This window comes from Cyprinodon tularosa, unplaced genomic scaffold, assembly GCF_016077235.1.
Source record: "Cyprinodon tularosa strain WSP-4 unplaced genomic scaffold, ASM1607723v1 ctg182, whole genome shotgun sequence".
NCBI lineage: Eukaryota > Metazoa > Chordata > Actinopteri > Cyprinodontiformes > Cyprinodontidae > Cyprinodon > Cyprinodon tularosa.
This window is the reverse complement of record NW_024038624.1, coordinates 839,209-863,487: the sequence shown is the minus strand read 5'-3', so window position 1 is coordinate 863,487 and position 24,279 is coordinate 839,209. Positions and strand designations below refer to the sequence as shown.

The window sequence follows — 24,279 nt, the reverse complement described above, 5'->3', positions numbered from 1 at the left end:
GTTTCTCCAAGCAGGCGGGCGGGCGGGCAGGCAGGCAGCCTCTGGCTCAGCCCGGCTCCTCCAGCTTTTACAGCTCTCTGCACCGTCAGGTTTTCCTTCTAACTGAAGCACATTTCATCAGTTTAGCTTCTTTCAGGGACCTGAACTGCAACGCGTCTCTCCTGTCAGGATGGATGAAAGCCGTGCTTTGTGCTTCAACACCAAGAACCTGATTGTAAACGGATTAGGAGTTTATCTAATGCAACAGCTTCATCAAAGGAGATCAGATTAATCTAATTCAGGGGAAAAAATGAGGAAATCTGTTTCTTCTGCTCTAAACTGTTCATTGTTTTTGCAGAACATGCAGTGATCCCTTCCTCTGTCCACCACTTGCTGCAGGATCCTGTTACACGGCAGTGTAAGTCTCGATCACATGATATGCTTTTGCTTCCTCTCTGCCCGTCACCGTGGCAACCGTGTTTACAGTTGCCCCCAGCAACAGGTCAAACACTGAGCTCCAAAACAAAAGGAAGAATTCCCCATTCCCTCCAAACAAGCACGTTCTGCCTCCTTATCCCCTCCAATGAGTGTCTCCTAGCTCACGGCAGGAAAAACAACTGCACAGCATGAGGAAAAAGGACAGAGAGGGAGAAAAACAAAGGTGGAAGTGAACGCTACGACTACGAAGAGCAGCTTCCTCAGTCCAAACCTCTCTGGAGTCGGAAACCAAGGCTGTGGTTCCAGAGGTGATCTTTACACTAAAAGGCTTCACTAACTGAGCCTGGATACCTGATCCGTTGCCATGACACCAATAAAAACTAGCACATCTCAAGGAATTAGAAAATCAATGGAAGTTTACTCAGATTAACGACATAAACAGTGATACATATCAAGATTTTATTACGGCAGATTTTAAAGGATTTCACCGTTACTGTTAGTTAAAAAAAACAAACATATTTTTATTGAATTTTAAAATGATTAAAAAAAGTTTTCTTAATAGGGCTGACTTTAAACTTGAGCAGATAGGTTGAAAAATAAGACCACCACAATGTGTAAATAGAAACTAAAGTCCTTCATATTCGATGTTTCTTGAACACCCAGAAATCACACAAGCAGCGTCACAGATGCGGCTCCACTGGAAGTATTCAAGCTTACAAACCCTCTTAGTGTGACTTATGTTGCAGCAGAGCGGACGTTTGTGACGCTAATGTCAGAGTTTAGAACTGTAGCACGAATTCTCCAGCCAGCCCACATGAGACCAGAAGAAGAGCTTCAGAGAAAAAGGTAAATAAGTCCACATCTGAAAAAAGGGAACAACTTCCCGGTAAAATGGGTTGGAACAGGAATAGGTTGTCTTAGTAATTAACTTAAGGAGAACAAATATCCTCAGTGGTTTAAATGCACTAAATGTTGCATGTTGAATAGCAAATCTCAAGCTCTGAAAGGCAATGATTTACGTACAGATCTACTGTCATTGTTCTGCTCTCAGAATTAGAGATGAAACTTTAACTTCTGTTTATAGCAAATAAACTCTTCAAGGTAATATTTTATGCCTTCTTGCTACATATTTATTTATTAAATGGGATTAATTGTGCTATATTTCTAAAAACAAGCTCCGTCTAGATAAACGGCAGGCTTGTTCTGTAGAGATCCACTCGCTCTCCTTCTCCTCTGCAGCCTAAACTTTTATTGTTTTAATATGGATGTTTCTTTGTGCTTTTCATTTTACATTTTTACCTGTTTTTAAATTGTATTGTTTGATTTCTAGTTGGCACCAGCACCCTTCACAAACCTGCTTGGGATAGCATGACAGAAAATGGATGGATGGATAATTTATTGTTTTACAAATGAACGACCTCCTGTTCAGCAAGTTGAAAGCGTTTATAAACGTAATCATTATCATTCATGCTCACACTTCTTAAATTATCAGCCTTTTCTAAAAGAAGCTACATGATCACTGGACTAATCTGTTGGTTGAATAATATAAACAAAGGATTTAGATTTAAAAAATGATTGGCCTTGTAATAAACATAATCAAAAATGTTAATCATTTCAAAGATGTGTTGTTAATATAGAACTGTTATGTTCTGGCACAGTCTACGGTCATAGTCAGCCTGTTTGTCCAGCATCAGTGAATGAAGGCCTCTATAAGGAGGATCGCCCACAAACAGTCCTGCACACGCAGCTGGATGTTCAGAGAGCAGTATTAAAGCCTATTAATGGAAAGTTGAGTAGAGGGAAAAGGTGTGGGTGAAAAATAGATAAGCCTTGAAAGGAATGGTGCCATGTCATCTGCTGGTGTTGGTCCACCGGGTCCAAATTCAGCACAGGCACTTTGAGCTTCCCTCTGCTGACAAGCTGGATGGAGAGCCTGCTTTTAATTGTTCAGCAAGTCTTACTTTCTAACCGAGTAAAATACTAACTGAACAATTTTCTAATTGGTTTTCCCTCTGCCTGAAGTAAAAAATATGAAAGACTGATGGAGAAAAAGGACGAGAGATGAGAGGAAGATGAGCGATGTTAAACCCAACAAAGAAGAGAAGAAAATAAAGTAAACTATGCTTCCTTATTCCTCAGAGGTTGATCGGATCCTCATCACGCCTCACTGATGCACTCATTCATATACCAGTGGTCACATGTAATATTTAGGTTTTTGAGAAGCAGGACTTTTAATTAACTGTCAGCTATTGTTATTCCAATGTAGTGCACACACACAGACATGCTGTTAATAAAGATTAATCGACAAACTTTTCTAAAATAAGCTTTACGGTAATAAACCAAGAAGGCTTCAAATGTGTTTCTTTTGCAGCAAATTTCTGTCCAAAAAGGACAAAGATGGAGAAATGCAGAGACATTAGTCCATGGGAGCGTAGGAGACACAGAAATGTGACGGAGGACAAAGACAGGAGTCTGTCCACCTGTCCGCAGACAGTAACACAAAGGCTGGAGGGGAGGCCAGCGAGATGTCCACCCAGCGCACTGAAAGGTTAATTGGCAAGTCCTGAAAGCTGTGCAGAGATGAAAAGAGGGCTGGAACAAAGGAGGTGTGTGGAGAAGCTGAACAAGGCGAGGCAGCGATAATATGATCAACTTTGCTGCCTTAATCCCAAATTCTTGGCCTCACGTTTTCTGTTTCCCATCTTCATCCAGCATCAGTGATCTGTTCTGACAAGTAACCGCTATACTGTAAAATACTGTGATGAAACCCATCGTTTCCCTACAACTCTCTCATCCTCCATAAGATTTATCATTAGGAAATAAGACAAATACAACTGCTGCTTGATTTGCCGATATCAGGACACGATGAAGGATTTATTTTTTCTTTTGTAAACAGATTCTGCTTCCGTGTTGTTGTTTTTTTAATGACCAGCTAAGTGAAGCACAGGATTCAATTTGTGAATAACTGGGTGAAGCAAGAACTGAAACTAAAACCTTGGCTTGACCTAAATGGTAAAGTAACTCATGAAACACTTTCTTTGTTTCAGCAAATTTAAATAAAACAAAACGTACACAGTAAACAAATTCAACAAACAGAGTAACTATGGAAACCTAGTGGTGATCGCTCATTTGACGTATATATTTTCTCTCAACTCTGAACAAGTTTTTCTTCAGGTTTAAGTTCAAGACTCTCACTTATGGCGGCCGTGCACCTTTTCTACGACACGTTTTCCCTCCACTTCACTTCTATTATTATTCTTTAACACTCAGTGAGTAGCATAACTGTCCAATTCGCAGTATTAGCATTGCTGTACAACAGCAAACAATGGAAACGTTTAAATCTGTTAACATTCCATTTATTTTAGGGGGCCGTCAGGAAAAAAGTATTGGTTCATAATCTGTAAACCATAACTAGATGCAGTTTTAGCAAACACTTGAACTACTTACAAGGTCTGGTTTCTGAACCAAATTACTGATATAAATGTATCTCACCTCGCAGTGGCCTCTGTAGAGAGTCTGCAGCTTTTTAATATCATTCATGCTCATGTGCTCAGGAAGAGGCTGTGTGCCCAGGTCCAGAGAGGGAAACGGAGGTAAAGAGTGAGACGTATCTGTGGAAATCAACATGGACCAGTGTTTATCTATAAAACCCCAAATTAAGCTAGAGTGACTCTAAAGGAATTAGTTGTGGATTTCATGTAGAGTTTGATATAAACATCTTCGAATGTAGCTTAGAAATATCAAACCTGTCATTTTAAAAGGTCAAGGAACAACAAAAAAAGAAAGCTTTAGAGGCAGCCTCTGTTTTAGTTTACCGATATACTGCTGGTGCTGCTGGCTTTGAGCCGCCACCGACTGCTCTGGAGTGCTGCTGCAGTGCTGGGAGCTTCCACACAGGCTGTCGGACATGCTGTCCACCTTCTGCAGAGGCTTGAACCTGCACACACATGTGAGAGCGAGCCATGCAGGTTAGCTCACTGAAATAACCAAAAATGATCAGAGGACATATAACACAGCAGAAAATCATCTACAGCAATTTAATAAGAGTAGAAAAAGAAAGCAATGCAAGGTCAGCTGGAGTCGGATGTGCAGTGGAGGGAAACCCTCCATACAACACAGAATCAACCAGGAGGTCACATAACAAACCAAGGAAACAATCTCAATGGACTCAGGTAGTAATGAGAAAGAGGAACTGGGCAAAAGCAGGGACAGAAAATCAGCTGACCAAGAAAAGAAAAACACCAAGGCACGCCTCACATTGCTGACCAAAAAGTTTGAGCAGCAAAGGTGCATGCGCAGGGTGGCGCCATTTTTACAGCCAATGCCAGAGGTTTGTTAATTCATCCATATTTATTGAATCTTTTAAGTTCTTTTATTTCAAAAATATCATAATTGAGAGAATGAATTTATGTTCCAATTGCTTATTTTTACATACACAACCCCAACCTGCTGTTTGTAGAGATCCTCTGAATACGGTTGATGTTTTTATTCTATTTTGGGTGACAGTGGCGTAGGATGCAGGAATGCCTTGCTTCTATCAGTGCGCCCCAGTGCAGCTGTGGCTACAGTGCAGCTTACCTCCATCAGCAGGTGAATGACTGAATACAGTGTAAAAGCACTTTGGACGCTTCTTGAAAACATGTCTGCATTGTTTCGCCCCTACAGTATAGTTCTCTTGTGATGATCCCAAAGTTCTTTCCATAAAATAATCATTAGAGCTCAAACCTGACCAAAGAAAAAGGCACCTAGTAGAAAAAACCTAACATGGCCGAATAAGATCAATGTAACAGACTGCATAAAGAAAAGGATGTAGTACTTAAATAAATTGTTTTATATTACATTGATTATCAATTATCTGACTTTTGTCTTTATAATTGTAAATGTATATATTTCTGATTATAAAACATTGTTTTCTGACTCCTCTGCTGTCATTTCATTAGAAATGATTCTTTAAACTTCACTGTCAACGAGGAAAAGATCAATACAGATATACTTACAGAATATTTATTTTAGCTTCAAAGTATTAACATTTTTAAAAAGTCAGTTCAAATTGATCTACTTATATATTTTTTTGTGGATATATTTTCTTCTAGCCATAATTTTTCTCAGCAGCCTAAAGTAACAAGTTAATTTTAGGGAATAAAGTAGAATAAATCTGAGTTTTGCTAAACAGTTTTTATTTTATGCCAATTAATATTCATGTATCATTTTATTTCCATGTCTTGTTTTTTATAAACACTGGTTTTTAAGTATTTTATCAGTATTTAGTCTCAGATATCATCTGAAAGGAGAGCATAAATTTAAAGTAGAAGGAGGAGGACAGTGTTGCAGTGCATGCAGTTAACAAACGGCAACAACTTCAACAGAAAATTACTAAGTGTTGCGAAAACAAATCTGAACTTATTCGATAATTATGGTACAAGTTCAGAGGAGTCTGACCTCTGTTTCTGGTGGACAGGCTGCTGCCTCATTGCCATATACTGGGTGTCCTCCTGCAGCCGGTTCAGTGGAGAATCTGGCTTCACCCGGATGCCATAGTAATGGTACTTGGAGTTGCCTCTGAAGCAAAAAGGGAAAATATTCAGAAAGCAGTGAAAAAAGCCTCCCCATCAGTGTAATTACTGTCTTTGCTCTTCACCACCAGTCCCTCAGTGCATAATCGTATTCAATGAATCTTGAAAACTTATGCAATCCCTATTATCAGCGTCCTCCTACCTGGTGCCAAGGCGCCGCGTCCTTAGGCCCATAAAGACTGAGCGGATGAGTTTCCCAAAGGATGCTGCGTTGACAGGATCCAGTTTCTGCTCCTGACAGTGTCTTAGGTAATGGTTATACAGGGAGCACCGGGGCAGGCTCACCCCCTCCGCCGTCTCATAGTTGTCCAGTAGCCACTGAAGCTAAAAACAGAGAAGAATATATTTGTACCATCAGCGTTTCCAGGAGACGAGCCTGCCCTGTGATGGTCAGCCGCAGAGCAGAGCAAAGGAAGATCTTTTTATCATATCAGAAGCCAACATAAAACAAGCATCACTTGGCCTCGGGTTTTGAAATATCAGGGATTTTACTAAAATGAATCTGTGTCAAAACATTTGACTTATTTCTTAGCTCAAGCTGCAAACGAGCAGGTCAATCCGATCTGATGAGATCCTTACTAAGTCTGAATGATTTCCATATAAACGCTGCCTAACGCAGGAATGCTTCTCCTGTTCGAATGTTGAAAACAAAGTTAAACGAAGACCTTTAATCACATCCTTTAAACCTTTTTTTAAACTATACAATCTTACACCTTGCAAAAAAAACAACCCTTTCCAACGACTACAAGGAAAAAATATTTAAATGCATCAAAATCAGAATCAATTATGTGACAAATTAGAAACAAAAATGTACATTTGAAAAACAAAAAAAATAAAAAGAAAAGAAACTAAATAGTAAAATAAAATAATATAAATCAAATACTTAAATGAGGAAATACTAATTAAATTTTAAATTTTACAAATAAAAATAAACCGAAAGCATCAAATATCTTGTTGCTCTTTCCCTTTTTTGTAACCTGCTCCAGTACTGATGTTTTTTTCTGGATTATATCCGTTAAAGACATTTAATCAAAAATAGCTTAAGCTTAATAATTCAGCTTAATAAATGAACCAGAATGGCTTTTTTTTTTCTTTAATGTTTTCATGCTGGAGAGAAAAAATTCAGATGTTGTACCCATCATTGATAAGTAATCACAAACAGTCCATGGAGACAGTTTTAATGGTCTAACCAGCGAGTTTTTTCTATAGCAGCTTGGGCTTTACAGAACAGACATCTCACAATCAATATTCCATTAAACATTCCTCTAGAAAACAACAAAAACATGGTAAATCAAGATACATTTTAGTATTATCTTTTAAGTTTTATATTTAACATAGTTTATTAGATGTTGAAATGATGTGTTGCTGAATATCACTTTATTTTGTCTTTTTTTTCTTTAGCAGTTTTCGTCTTTATTCTCCTTTTATAACACAGTATGTTCATCTTTCTGTGTTGCTCTGTTCAGTCATGCTGATCTAAACTACACTATAATATGCGGTAAAGATCTTCCTGAATAAGTGAGACCAAACATCAAATGTTAAAAGGGAGACTTGGCTGCTTTAGCTCAGTGTGCTCAGATATCCTCAGGTAACTGTGGAAGAAAGCAGCTGGATATTTGATTTTAGAATCATATTTTTAAGAAAGCACTAAGATTAGAACATGTGGACAAATGCTTTTTTTTTTCTTCAAGTTTTCCCACATACTTAATAAAAAAAATGTGGGGAGCTTAATTTTCAAGGAATCAAATCAAAAAAGAAAATAATAAATAATTTTAGCCTTTAGCACTGGGTTTTGTATTTGTGTCTGATTTATCCGTTTCAGTTCTATCCCAGGGTCTTATTTTAATGATGAATCTGCTGGAACGACTGAGTTTTTCTTTTACTTTGCAAAATGAAAAACAGTTGAAAGACAAACAATATTGAATGTCTACTCTAAGGTCCAGGAAGCAAACAGTTCAGACTCCAAAGCTTACAGCTTGTTATCTGGAATGGGTTCATACTAATTCGATTTAAAATTCATGTCGGAATCAAGTAACCTCAAGTATGGGGTAGGAGAACAGAGACCAAGACCTTAAATGGTTTTGATTACTCACCACGGGAATCCAGTCTGATCTTTGCTATCAAACAAGTGGGTGCAGTTCACTTTATTTTCCTTATTGGTTAAAATCTCTCTTTTTTTTAATCCAAATTCATCAGGAATGCAAAGCTAAATTTTTTATATTTAACAAAAAGAAATAATTTTGGTCCGGTTACCTAACCTGAACAGAACAAGCTTAATCTTATTTTTTGTCTGTGAGTGACACAAAATGGATATATATCTTCGTAGGCATTGAGCCGCATGATAAAGGCCTGACAGGAGAATTGGAAGATGTGGAGTCAGTTGTTTATACACTAAAATCGGCTAAAAATATAATGACTAAACAGAAAACTTAAAATGCTGTAAAGTTATGTAACTTCTGTTAGTACATCAATGTTTTCCAAGTAAAATGACCAGATATAAAGACCAAAAATAAAGCTAGCCAGTGAAAACGAATCCGATTACTCTTATAATGAAAGTAAGAAAAACAATCAGTAATAAACCATGCATCAAAGGAATCATCTCAAATCTGCATGTAATGAAAAGTAAAAGCACACAGCTCTGATTTCAGATCAAGAATTAAAAGAAAATAATATCAAAATAAAATTAGAAAGGAAATAGTGTATTTCACTGAGCAGACACAAGCAGAACACAGAGGCTAGAGATTCAGTCGTCACTTTCTGATGTTTCCTTACATAGAAAGTTCCTGTTTGACTTACATGGCTGTTGAGCAGGCTGCTTTTGTGACTGGCAATTCCTTCAGACTTTTGGAGGTTTTCAATCGCCATTTCAAGCTGAAGAAAGAAGCATGCAAAACAGAAAAAAAGGACACAGAAGGGGGAGGATGCAGAGCGAAAAGAGGGAGAGAGAGAGAGAGAGGAAAAGAAATAACCAGGGACATAATGTTGGGGAAAAAAGAAGCGAGAAGGGAAATAAGACTGTTAGAAAGCAGCCAGATCTGTGCATTTCCATTCAAATAGTCAGTGTTGCAGCCAAATCAATTATTGGCTGACAAAAGCATGCAAATCAGGGGACTCATAGGGTTAAGCGGCTCAGTGAAGGTCCTAACACCAAAGTATGCAAAACTAGAACAACAAACAGGGATACGGGTCACATCCAGACCTGGGACAGAGGATCAACAATGTCAATCATCTCAGAGTTTAATAAAAGCAGAGAAAACATAAGTAAAACCAAAGAAGTAGATAAGGCAAGATGATACTATGTCAAAATTAAGCACTAAATATATTAACCCTACATAATTCTAAAACTTTATAAGAAAAACATCTAAACAAAAAACAATCCAAGTCTGCTTAAAGCTTTAACTGAGTAAGTAAAGCAGGAGGATTTTCTAAAGTTAAGGATGAAAATCTATGAAAACTGCACTAAACTTCAGACATGAGAGAAGAAAGAGAAGCAGGCAGTGTTCAAAGAGAGCTCCAGAGGACCCTTAGCCAAATGGTAATAAGCCCCAGGGGTTTCTTTGTTTCAGGGGGTGCTCAAGGCCTGTGAAAACCCCTAAAACAAGGCAGCACTTCCTTAAGGCAAAGTCCCACTTCTACAGACTTCCGGCCTAGCACCGCTTTTCTCTCAGTGATTGTTCATATAACAGTACAACAGCTCCTGATGCGGACCCCTGGCATAAAGGATGGTTAGTCTGGACATGGGTACTGACTGGTGAGACAATAGAAACTACAGCTATAACAGCCCCACCACAGGAGCAGGAGTTATCCTCACCATGGCTGAGGAGGAGCGAGACGAGTGTGAGATGTGGTTGCGGTTTCCGTCCAAGCCTCCGCTATGAAGCAGGTAGGTGCTGCCACCGGAGATGATGTGGCTGCTGCCCACGTCCATGGCAATGCCGACCATGCCATGAGGAGGCACGCCACTGCTGGCGGAGGAGACCACAGTGGTGACGTGGGTTCCACCAGCCTGGGAGTCAAAGTAGGTCCCTCCGCTACCTTGTCCATACAGCTGAGAGTCAGGGTTGTAGGAGTAGGCTGTTCGGCTGGAGAAAGATCACTGCAGTTAGCATGACATGCTTTTTAAATCCATCTCACATTATATGATACTGAAATACACTGAGTCCTGTTTGAGGGGATTGTGGAAAGAAGAGATGCACTTAGAAATCAATTAATGTCCGACCTTTTAGCTCGATTGGCCCCCGATTAGTCAGAAACCCAGAGAATGCATCACACAGTAAGAAAACTACTCAGTACTGCTGCACATCATACTAATTGCTGCATTAGCCTGTTTTGTAGCTAAATTCTGAGCTTCAATAACATTTTAGTTAAATTAACTTGTATTGCCATCTGAAGTCGATTTTCAATGGCTGAGCTAGTAAAGCTCCCTAAGAGAAAAGAAAGAGAAACATAGTGGTAAAATGTGGGATAGTCTTTATCAGCTTGTAATGAAAACATCCAACATTAGTATGTCAACTATCGTACATGCTTTCCTGTTATGCTGTTCTGCCCTTTAGTGAGAACTCGTGGGGCTAAAAAAGGGATCTTTTCTTTCCAAAATAAGGCATAGGAAGTGATGACAAGTTAAACTAAAGGCTGCTGTTTTAGTAATGCTGGCTGATGCCACCCTGCCATATTCTGAACATTTTAATCATTCCTTTAACATTATCGATTCTAATTGGCTGCAGGGTCTTTGGTAAAAGGTGCTGTAGGACCCTGATTGTTGAAAGTTTTTGGTCTAGCTCAAATGTTGGCTGCACTTGCCCTATGAAACTATACCTTGTATCATTTAACATAACATTTAGAAATAATATCACTTCCCTCTGCTGATTAAATCTAATTTGCCATTTGCTGCTGATTGAGCTACAGGTTCTGTGGCCAAACAGATTAACTTTGTAACAAGTCATAATGATAGTTATTAAATAGTACAAAAATGTACAATGTTAATGGTAAAGGAGCAATAATTGCAAAACTGCATTAGTTATTACGATAGATGACATTTAACATTTATTTATTTTGTAATTGTTCGTGGTAAAAATGGGATAAGGCCCTTTGAAGTGTCCATTATCGGACATGAATGCTTGGAAAACAAACTAATTCTCATTAGTGTTTGTCCAGTGTAAAGTAAGGTACACAAACATTGTCATGGTGACGATATTTAAGAATGCTTATTTGAATATTTCTCTCTTGATAATTTTACATTTCTGGATGTTTTGATTATTTAATAATAACACCTCAGCCAACCTTAAAATACTGTCAAAATGTGTTTTATTTAAGTTATTTTGCATTTATTTCAACACCTATTTGACAGGTATTTATGATTCTGTTGGTATTTATGTCAACTTGGAAGGCAAGTTCCAAGTTAAGATTAAAAAATGTTTATGTAAATAAAAATATTCTTTATGCTTTTAATTATCAAATATTTTCCTTGATTTCGATATCTAGCTTCAAATTTCAGTATGGTGACAACTCTAGTGTAAAGCAACAGGTCTGCTGAGAGATATTTGTGTTCAAAGGGAAGATGACTAACTGATGTCACAATATTTGGTATTATCGTAGTAAAATGAATCACTGAAACTTTAAGAAAAAAACAAAACAACTGAGCCTTAATTATTCTAAATGGCTAGTTGATTGGAGCTACATTAAAACCAGTTGGTGACACATATAAAACAAATAGTGTAGGAGATCTTATCGGTCACCGTTTTATCAACACAACACTTGTTCAAACTTGAGTCACAAAGATCACCGGATCAACAATCATTGGATGCTAAATGCAGGTGTAGCTCTGACTCAGACTTTGAAAGAAATACCTGGAGCTTTTTTCACTACTAAGACTGTTTTTTCCCCCCTTCCCATTTCATAATTAGCGTCTTTAAACAGAACCTAAAAACCTCATTAACAAAGTAAAATGAAAGAACCGATCTTACATAGTTCCGTTGGTATAAACAGCTTCCTCGCTTTCTCCTACATATTGTACTTGGGACTGGTAGACATGTGGCACCTGCTGCTCATACAAAGATAAAATAAAAAAAAGGAGAGTTTAGAGTTAAAACAGCAGTGCTTAGGTAAAACACACTGAAAAAACAACAGTAAAAAACTATCCACCCCTTGGCTTATTGACAATCTGTCCAAACAGACGTTGCTGAATCTGAAAAAAAAATAAATAAATAAATGTTTCACCGCAGAAGGGTGTGTGAAAGAAAAAATAAATGACTAAAATAACATGAGAACATATAATAAAAATACATAAATGTATTCAATGAGACAAAAAAAACAAAAAAACAAACAATTTTTTCTATGCGTTTTTGTTTTAGGTGAACAATATTTGACATTATTATATTGTTGTATTATATATTGTATAGCTATGGTAATATTTTAGTGTTAATATGTATTTATCATGTTATTGTGATTTTGTTTATTTCTGCAATGCAATATTGTCTTAAATCCCTCTTAGTGCTGCCCTCTTAGGGTTGAAGAGTGGCTACTGCTGATTTATTTTCCTATTGGCTCAAACAGAATGTGATTCTAAGATGTATTTATCAAGAGCCTTTCATAGAGGAAAGCTTCACAAAGCCATATACAGAAAAAGGCAACATAAAGAAGGACGACAAACTAGTCCTTCTAGGGCTAAATCAAAACATCTTTTTTTTTAAGCCCTACACAAAGCTCTTATCATTTGTCAATATCATTTTATCCATATTCAATTTTGACTCTAAAAAGCTGTCTCTGTAGTAAAAGCCACATCTTGTCTCTGATTAAATTTCCCAGGACAAATGTGAAAGACGATTCCAACCATGTTGGTTGTATTTTGTTAAAGTTATCTGTGTACTGGTTTATGCTTAACAGGGGGTGAGTTACACTTTACACTTTAATGTGACACATTAAAGTGACACACAATTTCGCTATTAATAATAATAAAAAAAAAATAAATAAAAAAAAACACATGAGATTGAAGTAATGCAGATTTGTGCTGCCAAACTGCACAAACCTGTTTTCCCTTGCGTTTGGGAGATTTTATTTTGTATTTTCCCACATAGCAAATGCATTTTACTTTGCAACCACATCTCTCTTTCCTCAGGTGCTGAATTTTCTTCGGGTCCAAATCCATCCTCTTGAGTCTAGGCTTCTATTTAGGTCACTCAAAGAGCCCCCTGCCCTCTTTAGAGCAATGCAATGCTAAACATCTGTGTGTCATTACAGATAACAGCAGAAATGTAGGTTCTTCAAGACGAGCATTGTGCTGGTGTGACTTTACTGGTTTTATGGCTAAAACCGAAGCATTAGGTTTCTAAAGCAGCCGTTATGGCACACTTTGGCTAAACGAAATGAAAATATGTTTTTGCCAATCCATAATCATAACCGTTCAGTCCTCGCTATTAAAAATGAAAACTCTTTTTCTGTTGTTAATTAACTCTATATACCATCTTTAAATAAAGAAATCATTAGTCTCTGTGGGTTTTGGTTTCTCCACACTGGATAAAGATAATCCAATTTATAATTTTTTTTTATCTGAGGCTATAAAACAGAAGCAAAACATTGTTTTATTAAAAAAAAACAACTTACGCCTTACCTGGGGTGCCAATATATTTGGATGTAAAGCAATTACATTTAATTCTTTTCAACTGATTATGAAGTTCATCATAACCTTAACACAGAGAGAAATGTAGGTTCTATATGAGGTTGAGATGATGAAGTTACACGATAAAAGATATATGATCTACTAAACTATGACAATGGAGGAAAACGTTGTGGAAAATGGTTGGGTTTTGGTTCAAGCCTTCAGGAGAAACATTATAAATCTGCAGCAGGTAGAAAACAAAGACTCCTCCTCATTACAAGGTAACATGTCACATTGAACACCTAAGCCCCAAACTGTCCATAGCCCTGGCAGTTTTAGATTTGGAACCATTTCTATCCAACAAGAAGTTTGTTTATGATTGGTGATCAGATTACATCATCCGAAAATTTGACCATGCAAAATATCTTTCATAATAAAATCTTACTTTCATTTTATTATCAAATCCAGAGTCACAATCAATCGATAGGCCCTTTATTATAATCAATGAATATTTGTTTTTCTGATTTTTAGGGTATTTTAATCACCTGTTTTGGTGACGAGCTCAGAGTTTTCCACGTTGAAAGGCCTCCTCAGCATCCCTCTAACTGTAAAATCTTTCAACAGATTTTCTATCAGATTTAAGCCGGGACTCTGGCTGGCTGCTTCGAAATATTAATTTTACATTGAATTGGAGGAAACATGTTGATAAAAATACTACTGTAAAAATGCTCTTTGTTAAGTGCAGCATTTGAATAATGCTGCACTTAACAATGTCAACATTATTGCAGCTGAAATCATTCCAGTTTATGTTTAAATCTGAGCTTCTCTCTGTATGTTTAGCATGTTGAGAAGAGTCCTTCCTTCATAAGACTGGCAGCCCTATGAGAGTTTCTTAGAGGAAGGGGGGGGGGGTGCTGACAACAACCTTGCAGATGTTTTAACAAAAGTATTTCAATAAAGATGTTTCTAACAAAATGAGGTGGAATACAGTATCAACACCAACTCTTATGAGGACAAAAAAAACCTAAAGAGCCTGATACCTCCCTTCACATTGGGGAAAAGGAAGCTCCTGTGCCAAATAAGAAAAAGAAAACTGCCTGACTAACTCAGGTTTCACAGCTCAGCCACAGAATAAAATGTTCCATATCTTCAAGTGGTAGAGGAAGATAATGAGTAAGATCAGGATTTATATTTACCAAACAAAACCGAAATGTTTAAAGTCTAATCATTAATTCATTAAATCTATTAATTTTGTATTTTGGATAGAATCCAATCAAGTGAGATTTTTTTCTGATTGACTAAGTCTTTGATTTATTCATATTATATTATATTTTTATTACATATAAAAAAATAAATCAATCATCAATGAGTAAAATCATGATTTTGCTAAAGAGAGAAAACGTGTTGAATCCAGCCAGGCCCTATTAGAAAATACAATTTCCTCTTTTGTTCATTCTTAAATTATCTGTGCCAAACCACATTTACTGGTTTTATTTTACTAGCTACACTCATTACTACCCGACCTGAAGGGTCTTGGAATTACTTTAATGAACCTTTATGACAACATTAAGTGGACAATAAATGCCCATAATCAGCAGACGGGCAGTAAACAAAGTCACCGATATAACAGTATGAATCACTTCTAAGGCTTTGTGTGATCACAGAAAACCAAAATAAGAGCATTGATACACAAATAGAGAGATTATGGAGCAGTGAACCTTTCAAGGATTGGCTGCTCTACAAAGACTATTGTAACAAAGAGTAACTAAGAAGGGCCTAGTTAAAGTCTAGATGTAAAACTGAATGGAACGCTGTGATGAGATATTAGGAAGATTCATAATGTAAATGGCTAAACGGAAATATATATATATTAAAAAAAATTGAAGTAGCCTGTAACAAGTCAAGGGGTGTCCAAAGCTTTTCAGAACACGGTACAGGTATGCACAGTACTGTGTACCTGCTGGGAGGCCCTGGATACTGATACTTGTCCTCCTTTCTGAGCTGAGCCTATGGCTTGAACCAGCACCCTCTGTGTGAATATGAGACACAACTCAATTACATAGGTACACACATTCAAACACTAGACTAAACACACACAGGTCAAAACATCATAGTCAGAAAACACCGACTACTATGTTAAACTCTGCTTCTTTCTGAAAAGATACTGTTGACAAGTCAGTGACAAACAAGTGGTTAAAACACAGGAATGTGGTGACAAGTGGGATGGAAATGAGATGAGAAATGTTGGCTTTAATGTTTCTAACATGCAATCTAATCTCTCTGCCAGCAACAGCCTTTTTGTAGAACCAACTGATAGAAAGACAGCTGTTAGTAACTTAAAGTTTTATACCTATATTTCTGATCAACAACCGATCTAAGAACTTAAACAAGGTTTCTGCTTGTGTTATTTAGAAAAATTATTGTTGGTGCATTCAAAAGTATGCAGCTCACTGCACTGAATCATTAAAAAAAGATTTACTATAAGCTCTTGACCACAGTAAAGGTTTTCCTAACTGGGATTAAGGAGTCTAATGAGTATAGGCTTTATCCTGTCCTTATGGAAGCAGCAGGGCAGTCCTGTCTCCCTACCTGCTGGGAGGCGGGGACTGGCTGTACCACAGGAGCCTGGGCTGATGATGATGTCCGCAGCGTTGCCACACCAGTGGGGGTGTCTGCCGCTGCCTCTGAGTTCTGCATGCTGGAAAACAAAAAGGACAAATAAATACAGGATAGTCCTACATTAGCCCACTGCATAAACTTCAGAGGTGACAAATTTTTAAAATCGAAGGTGAATTAAGATGATTGTTGAGTAGAATAGGACGATGTTTCGTTCAATTGCTATTGATCATTGGCTCTTCAGTCAGAAACTGAAAAAATCCAACACTTTTCCAATCAATGATTGTCTAAGAAGTCGGCGTTTGTAGGTTATGCTGAAATACAGTGTGAAGTTCTCACCAAACTTTAGAAATTAAGGTAGCTGAAACATGAGCAAACATTACTAAAGAATAAGATACCATATGCAAGACCAGGAACATTTCACCAGAAATATTCCTAATATGTAGAAAAATGTTTTAAGTATCCTTGTGATTCTTGGTCATTTTGTGTGAAATTTACATCTGCTCCTATACCCTGGTTTGATATAACTGAAAGAGACCCACAAAACAGACAGTGGCAGGGTCACTTTTGTTGCTTTTTTACTTTGGTTTAATGACTATTCTCTAAATATAGTAAAAACAAACCCATCCATCCATCCATCTTTTGTGTCACGCTTATCCAAAGGGGGTTCGCTGTCTAAGTGGGAGAGGCGGGGTAAACCCTGGAAAGGTCTCGAGTCCATTGCAGGGCAACACAGAGACAAACAGGACAAACAATCATTCACACACACAATTACACCTAAGGAGGATTTAGAGAAGCCAATTAATCTAAGAGTCATGTTTTTGGTGGGAGGAAGCCGGAGTAACCAGAGAAAGCCCACCATTGCACTGGGAGAACATGCAAACTCCAAGCATAAAGACCCCAGGCCGGGAATCCAACCTGGAACCTTCTTGCTGCAAAGCAGCAGTGCTACCCACTGCGCCACTGAGCAGCCCAAAAGAAACCCTAAGATCCACTGGCTTTTTAAATTTTATTTTAATCAAAGACAATGGGACTAACACAGTGCACTCCAGTAAAAGTCTTGGTATCAGAACAGACTAATGAGGGAAAGCTATAGCCGAGGAGCTAAAATTACCAACAGGGTTGAGTGGTTTCCTGAAGGCCAAACCCACTACCACTACTTTGCTTTCCACTGGGTCACAGTGTGTGCAGCATAGCAAAGGGGAGCTAAAAATGGAGCGACACAAAGGCTCTTTAAAAATAAAAGACACAGGGAGAAGGGAGAAAGAGCTGGGGTACGACATGCAAAAGAATGGTACAGCAAGGGGGGGAGGAGACAAAAAAGTTCCCTACTTTCCAAAAAAAATGGAAGAAAGAATAAAAAAGATTGGGGTTTCGGCCCCTGCTAGGTTCCTGATGATATCCTGCATGAGTTTTAAATGAGAGACGTCTCCAAGGGCTCCAATAATCCAGCTGATATGAGGAAATTCCTCAATGCTTTGTAAACGCTCTCCAGTTGCTATGGTGAGGGATCCATGACGACCACCATGAGTAAACCCCCCACCCCTCTGTGTTCACTCGCCATCCTCATCCCTCTTTTATAAAGCTCTTCCACAGGAACTCTTGAGTGTGACAACAAAGGGGAGAGGGGGGGAGGAGAGCTTCAATAAGGGTGAGGCAGATAGAGCACAGCTGGGGGGGGGGGGGGTGGGGGGGGGGGTGGGGGGGGGGCGGACTGATGAGCAACATGTAGTTTATGGCATAAATCCTGTAGTTAAAGTTAATTGAGTTGGCCAAGTTATTCAACATCATCTGATCATGAGCCTTGTCACTGGAGCCATGCAACTTTTCCTTTTTTAATTTGCTGAAGGCTCTCTGAAAAGCACCACTTCAATCATTTAGTCTCTACATAAGTGAGTATATAATATCTTGATAAGGAGCTGTTATCTAATCCGCATTTTAGAAAGAAAAAGTTAGGAGAGGATGATACTCTGACTAAGTGAGGACTAAGACAGTTTGCAAGGAAAAAACATGCAGGTCTGTATGTTTTGTTGCATTTTTTTTGTTAAACAAGGACAATTTAATAGGACTTTAAAATAACATTAACTCAAACAAAACATAAATAATACCCAAAGTTATACAGTAGGATTCAAACACTACAGTTGAAATAGCTAAGAATGAAAACAAACCCAAAAATACTACTAAAACTGGTTATAACTATAAAAACATAACAGTGGCGTGAAGAGGAAGTGGCGATAAATATCAACAGCTCAGAAGAAAAGTGCTGAGTTCACAGAGAAAACTGCTGTTAGATCCGCTTTGATGAAACATTCCCAGAAAAAAAAAAAAGATACATTCTCAATACTACAGGAGCGACTGACACTGAATTACACCTAAGGACAAAAAGGTAAAAGAGCCACAATCTATTTTTAAAGGAGCATTACACAACTTTTGAATAATACTACCACCTGTGGCCAAAATTCAGAACTGCAGCACTCTTCTGCCTGTCCTCGCAGCTTGCGCGAATACTCAAGTTTTTTTTTTTTTATTACTTTCTTCACCTTACATGGAGCTGCCTTTGGTTTCTGTCTTTTGAAATATCAGACCTGTGCAGGACTCTGCACTGAAGGTCCCCCACGTGGTCCTGGAGGGCCCCTTGGTGCCGACTGGCACCGCGTTAGTGACCCTTAGGCTACAGGCGTAAAAATGCATCTCCATCGAACCAACAGGGTGTCAGTCTGCTCATCAATGCTTTAATCTTAGTGGGTTAAATAAAAAGACTATTGTAAAAAATTTTCAGTAATGCCTCTTTTATTCACAAAATTATGAGATTTCAATTTATAAACAAATATAACATCAATGTAAAATTTACAGAATTGAATCTGATCTTAAATGTAACACTTGATAGTTGAATTTAGATCTTAATATGAATTGGTATAACTAATTTTAGTGAAGAAGCAAAGCTAATGGCAGATACCTGGTCCACCTCAATCTCTGGATTGAGGAGGAACAGAAGGTAGACTGGTACGAAACGGAAGGACTCTAGGGTTAACAAGGTATGATCAGATCCAAGCTTTTACTGAATGTCATGCTAACAACACTCTTCAGTGTGGATGATGTTTCTGAATGAGGAGGAATGAATTAGCCTTCATACCTCATGAAACAGATGCTTTTAAGGATGAATGTGTCATTAAAAAAAGAAAACATTGCATTTTTTTATACATGAAGGAGGGGGTTAATTTAGGATGCCTCATTTGGAGGGAAAGATCAGCAGATAACATGAAGCTGAAATAAAAGCAAGGAGTCTAATTCATGCTGGATTAGGAAATGAAAGAAAACTCAAACAGGTTGAGGTTAATATAACGGTTTAAAATGCCACATGTTGGGAGCATGGCATGGGTCAGTCTGTAGAGCAGATGAACCATATATGGAGGCGACGGTCCTCCGGGTAGCTTTTTACGGTTTGGATTTACAGCATATCTTCACCTTTTTCTATCTTCCACATTGCTTTTCAACTTTGTATACTATCTGGTCCTCTTCAGGTTCTGGAATAGTTAAATTATGTTTAAGAAAGGATATGAAGCATTCCTTCACATTTGCTTTCTCTATTTCAGCTCCACATTTTAATGCTTTAATCTGAACCAAAAAGAAAAAAATTCTTACATGTAAAAAACTGGATTATGATGTTGGCATCACATCCTAATTTTAACTCAGTGCCAATAAGGCTGGTTGACTCAGTGGCATTATAAAATTGTCTGGTGATTTTCAAAACATGGCGATAAAAGAAAAAGTGGGATTCTCTGCTCTGGTTGTCGAAGCTAAAAGTGAATATAAAGTGTTTTTAGGTGGTAAAAATTGCAAGTTACAAAATCTAAAATCGCATAATTTTTTTCTGGCCAGTTTTGCTACTTTAAAATGATGTAGGTCTAAATTATAAACTATCGTCACAATCCAGTGACAAAATATTTTAGTAGAGGTATGATTATGTTGCCATGTGAACCAGCCTTTAAGTAATTAGAAACCATGAAAAATTCCAGAAAAAAGCTGTAACGTTTAAGAAGAGCTCAGACTGCTGTAAAGTATAGCTTTAAGTCACAAGACCCATTTAGAGACGGATCTGACCTCTCAAGTTACATAGGTGAGTTTTAAAAAAGATCAGCCCACCTTGAGCTCTGATTGCTAGGTTTGAATGAATGAGGGTTGAATAAGTTTTTAAAGTAGGCTGAAAAATCTACTTGACTTGTGTCAAAGCTTGTTATTTGGAGGTGATGGTGCCTCCTGAACCACGATGGGTTTAGATTGACCGGTTTATAGATAGGTCTGGAGAAGTTCACTGGAACTACAGATTTCCAGTGATGAGGGTGAGATACATCTGTTAGTTTTAGCTGAAGTGTTAAGTAACTCTTATTCAGAAAGTTAAGTTTGAAAACTAATCAGAAAAGACTAAATTAGTATTTTGTTATTCATCTTTTTAAAAGAAAGTGATTAGAAATAAGCCTCAAAAACCTTTTATCAGTGCATCTTGATCAACTGCTTGTAAAACTTGCCAACAGTCAGTAAGAAATATATTACCTTGCAGGTATTAAAGCCAGGCATATGCCTTTACATTGCAACTAAACTATGCTATCTATTCAGATTAGGGAGTCGTGGAGATATCTGGAGGAACTAATGTGAGAAAAAAAAAAAAAAAAAAAAACACATCGGTGTGTGAAGCTGATTAAATACCAGTGGAAAATGGATCATTTACAGGACAAACACACTTGGTCAATCTAAACATCATTTTTACAGAATATAATTAAAACAACCACTGAAACATATTTCTAAAAATATTTCTTCACATTCCTAACTTGTACTTGTGTTAAACATCAATCTCTTGAACAACTTGAAAGAGGGAGCATTTAAAAGGCTCCTGCAATCTTCAAATATCATTCTGAAGGCTGGAATTCAAGATTTGAAGTGTTAGCTAAGCTATAAATACATGGCAGCAACCCTATCATTTTTCTCTGCAACTTGTCATTTTCCCCAGAGGAAGGACAGCACCCTCGGGGGCAATTTATCTCATTGATGAGTGGGTGGCAATGTGTCACGATGGGAGATAACCAGCAAACTGTGTGCTGCCCACCTGTATATTCTCATCATTTAAAATACAGACTTTTAGCCTGGGTGCCAGTCAGAACTTAGTCCCGCCCACAAGGTTTGAGTTCGGGGAAGTTCGGTCTGGCTCTGCTCCATAGTAGCGCGAGTATTAAAGCCCACTGTCAGGCGATCCAATCAAATTGTCAGGGCGGGCTTTATACGATGATGGACAGATGATCAACAGTAACGTAATCAACCACGTGACCAAAGCGCGCTAGGGTGACAACAATAATGGCTGCCGCTGGAGAGTTTGGGTGAGTAGATTCTGCTATTAGGTCTGTTCTAGAAGATATCGACAGCAAATTAATTTTAAAAGAGGAACAGAGAAACGCGAAACTGCACGCTTTGATTTTTGTGGACAACAACTATGCCTCGCTTAACATACGTCACGCACTCCGTTGCTCTTATTGGTTGTAGGTCTATCCAATTGAGTGCAGAGGCATTTTTTTTCCTGGTTCGTTCGAAACACGCCCCATAATCACAGCTCTATGGAGCAGTATCAGACTCATATTCTGACTAGAATTGAGTCGGACTACGTCAGGCTAACAGACTTTAATAGGTTGGCTGAAAAATACCAAACCATTGAGTTGGAGAAGGGCGGAAAAGAGTGAGGGCTTAGAGAAGCCTTTCTGCTTCATGCTTGGATAAGGTTAAAAGTCACACAGATTCCCCACCAGCAGCAGAGAAAAGGCACAAAGGTAGGACACAGCGGGAGGCACATTACTCTGCTGTAAAAACCAATACTGAGGAAAGTCCTTTCTGCCTCCAACACTTAGACAGCTTCATCCAAAAGTCTGGTTTCAAGTTAAGTCTTTGAGCCTGATTTTATGCGAGTAAATCCCAGCAGAGCACTTAACAACATTACAGCGGCTCCACCATTGAAGACCAGAGAGCTAAGCCTGAATCTAACCCCCTGTCACCGATACGTATCAAACTAAAGCAGCAGAAAAATACATACAGATGTTCAATTAAAAGCAGGAGCCCACAGTCTTGGCTCGTGTTTGCGCCGGCCCACATTGTTTGCAGAGCAACAACCGTTGCTCATGGCAACACCGTCCACTCCCGTTTCCAGGAGCCTGTTGCTATGCAACCGACAGAATACTTCCCAAACCAAACAATGCCATCCCCCCACCTGAATTCTCTGGCTCATACTAAGTAAAACTTACAATAAACAGTATGTAAGCTGGTAATTTCAGACAGCGAGGAGGGGGAGCCAGAAATCTACACACTTGATACTCGCTGTGGATGTGTCATCTCTGGCTTGATAAAGTTTGTTACTTTTGTAGAAACGCAGCGGTCAGAAGAAGTTAAAACATCTGAGTCATCAGGAAGACAAAAGATTCTCCTTCTGCTCTTTAGAACCATATAATTTAAAAAACAAACAGTGGAAAAGGAGCGTGGGTTTTTTTCCCCCCCAAATATTTCTAGTCCGATAAAATAACAAAAACTTCAGAGTTGTTTTTTCCCCTCAACCTAATCAACTCCCATTTCGAACTAAGGCGACACTTGTTGCTTTAACAGAACATCTATGAAAGGAAACTCTCTCAGAGTAAAAAGATTTGCCCTTTATTTTTTCTCATGTATCTAACATCAAAAAGAAACACATTTGACCGATATCAAACATCTGTTTTCCATTTACAAAACGTATTTACATGTTTTATGTCTTTTTTTTCTTTGTTCTCAGGTTAAAAAACATTTTGATCATAAAAGCTCATCTTCATGGAAAATCAAATCTAAGGCAAACATGCTCACACAAAAAGCAAATTAAGATATGATGAGAGATTTCCACGGCAGAAGCTGTTCTTCAAGCCTGTCTCATTAATTCATGGCTAATCCAATCAAAGCAGCTCTCAGTGTCTGCAGATGGCAGAGCAGGGGGGGTTAGGCAGAGAAAAGAGGAACCGACCACTGCCTCTGATCCAAGAATACTCCTCCTCCTCCCCAGCTCTGGTCATCAGCACAACCTGTCCGCTCTGTCACTGCGTGCACTGCAGACCTGACAGCCACAGAGACAAAGATCAAACTGCTGCCATGGAGATCGTATGTTCGCCACCTCCTCCCCCACATCCTTCCTCATCTAACCCTTTCCAAATTTCCACAGCCTCTTAACCTTTATCTTCTCCATACCTTCATCCTTACAATTTCACATCTTAAGAAGTTGGGAGTCAATTTTATTCTCAAACATAAATTAGGATTAAAGCAAGGAGAAGTAGGGGTGAAACAAACAAAGCTGGAGATGATCTCCGGCTATATATAAGCTTGGACATTGCTCTCCATCACATTAATTTCATCTCAAGCTATAATGATGACATTCTGGACTTGTATTAAGAAAGAGGCTGGCGATTAAAGTGGTCAGTTTCCTGCTTGACTGGCTCCGGTCGCTGATCACAGCAGTTAAAAACCTAAACATTTCATCCGTCAGCTGGTATTGGCCATGGCACATGCCACCCGAAGACGTTGAAAGAAAACCATCACTCTAATGCTTGCATTCATCTCCTATTTTGCACACTTAACTCTTTTTTCTCAACAATCAAAAACCACTTCAAGGGAGCATAAAAACTTTTTCGTGTAATATAGTTAGTTGATTCCAATTTTGTTGCTTTTATAGACGTGTCTCTATCTTTTTATATGCATTTTGAAGTAAGGTTTATGCAGAGCTTGCTGGAAATTGCAAAATTCCAATACAGAGGGTTGGATCTGTCACTGAATGGGTCATCTGAACCAGAGCGTCCCTTAACGGCTCCCCTTTAACACCAAAGCTAACAAACCTTAAAGTCATTGTTACCCAATAAACAGCTAGGATTCTGACAGGACATGTTTTTGCTTCTCTGATGTAAGACTTAATCTAACGCTGTGTAAATGTGGCCTTGAATTTAAGACTCACTCCATGACTTCTCAATCTATTGCTCCAAACTGGTCTGCTGACAGATTCCAAACAGAGAAAGACTATTTAGTGTTTGACAG

General features: G+C 38.2%; 1 protein-coding gene across 5 annotated transcripts in view; it reads right to left on the bottom strand.

The window, feature by feature from the left end:
* Positions 1–24,279, bottom strand: part of rfx2 (regulatory factor X, 2 (influences HLA class II expression)) — a 38,518-nt gene that overhangs the window by 6,899 nt on the left and 7,340 nt on the right. For 2 of the 5 annotated variants that reach the window (XM_038282382.1, XM_038282383.1), the window contains exons 2-10: positions 16,174–16,282; positions 15,542–15,613; positions 11,954–12,030; positions 9,802–10,072; positions 8,787–8,861; positions 6,133–6,314; positions 5,857–5,976; positions 4,233–4,354; positions 3,910–4,028 (exon numbers count right to left, since the gene is read on the bottom strand). In XM_038282382.1, the coding sequence (XP_038138310.1) occupies positions 3,910–4,028; positions 4,233–4,354; positions 5,857–5,976; positions 6,133–6,314; positions 8,787–8,861; positions 9,802–10,072; positions 11,954–12,030; positions 15,542–15,613; positions 16,174–16,281 (1,146 nt within the window). In that variant the 5' untranslated portion in view covers position 16,282. The remainder of the gene's footprint in view (positions 1–3,909; positions 4,029–4,232; positions 4,355–5,856; positions 5,977–6,132; positions 6,315–8,786; positions 8,862–9,801; positions 10,073–11,953; positions 12,031–15,541; positions 15,614–16,173; positions 16,283–24,279) is intronic. The other 3 variants (XM_038282384.1, XM_038282385.1, XM_038282386.1) reach the window with 2 other exon arrangements.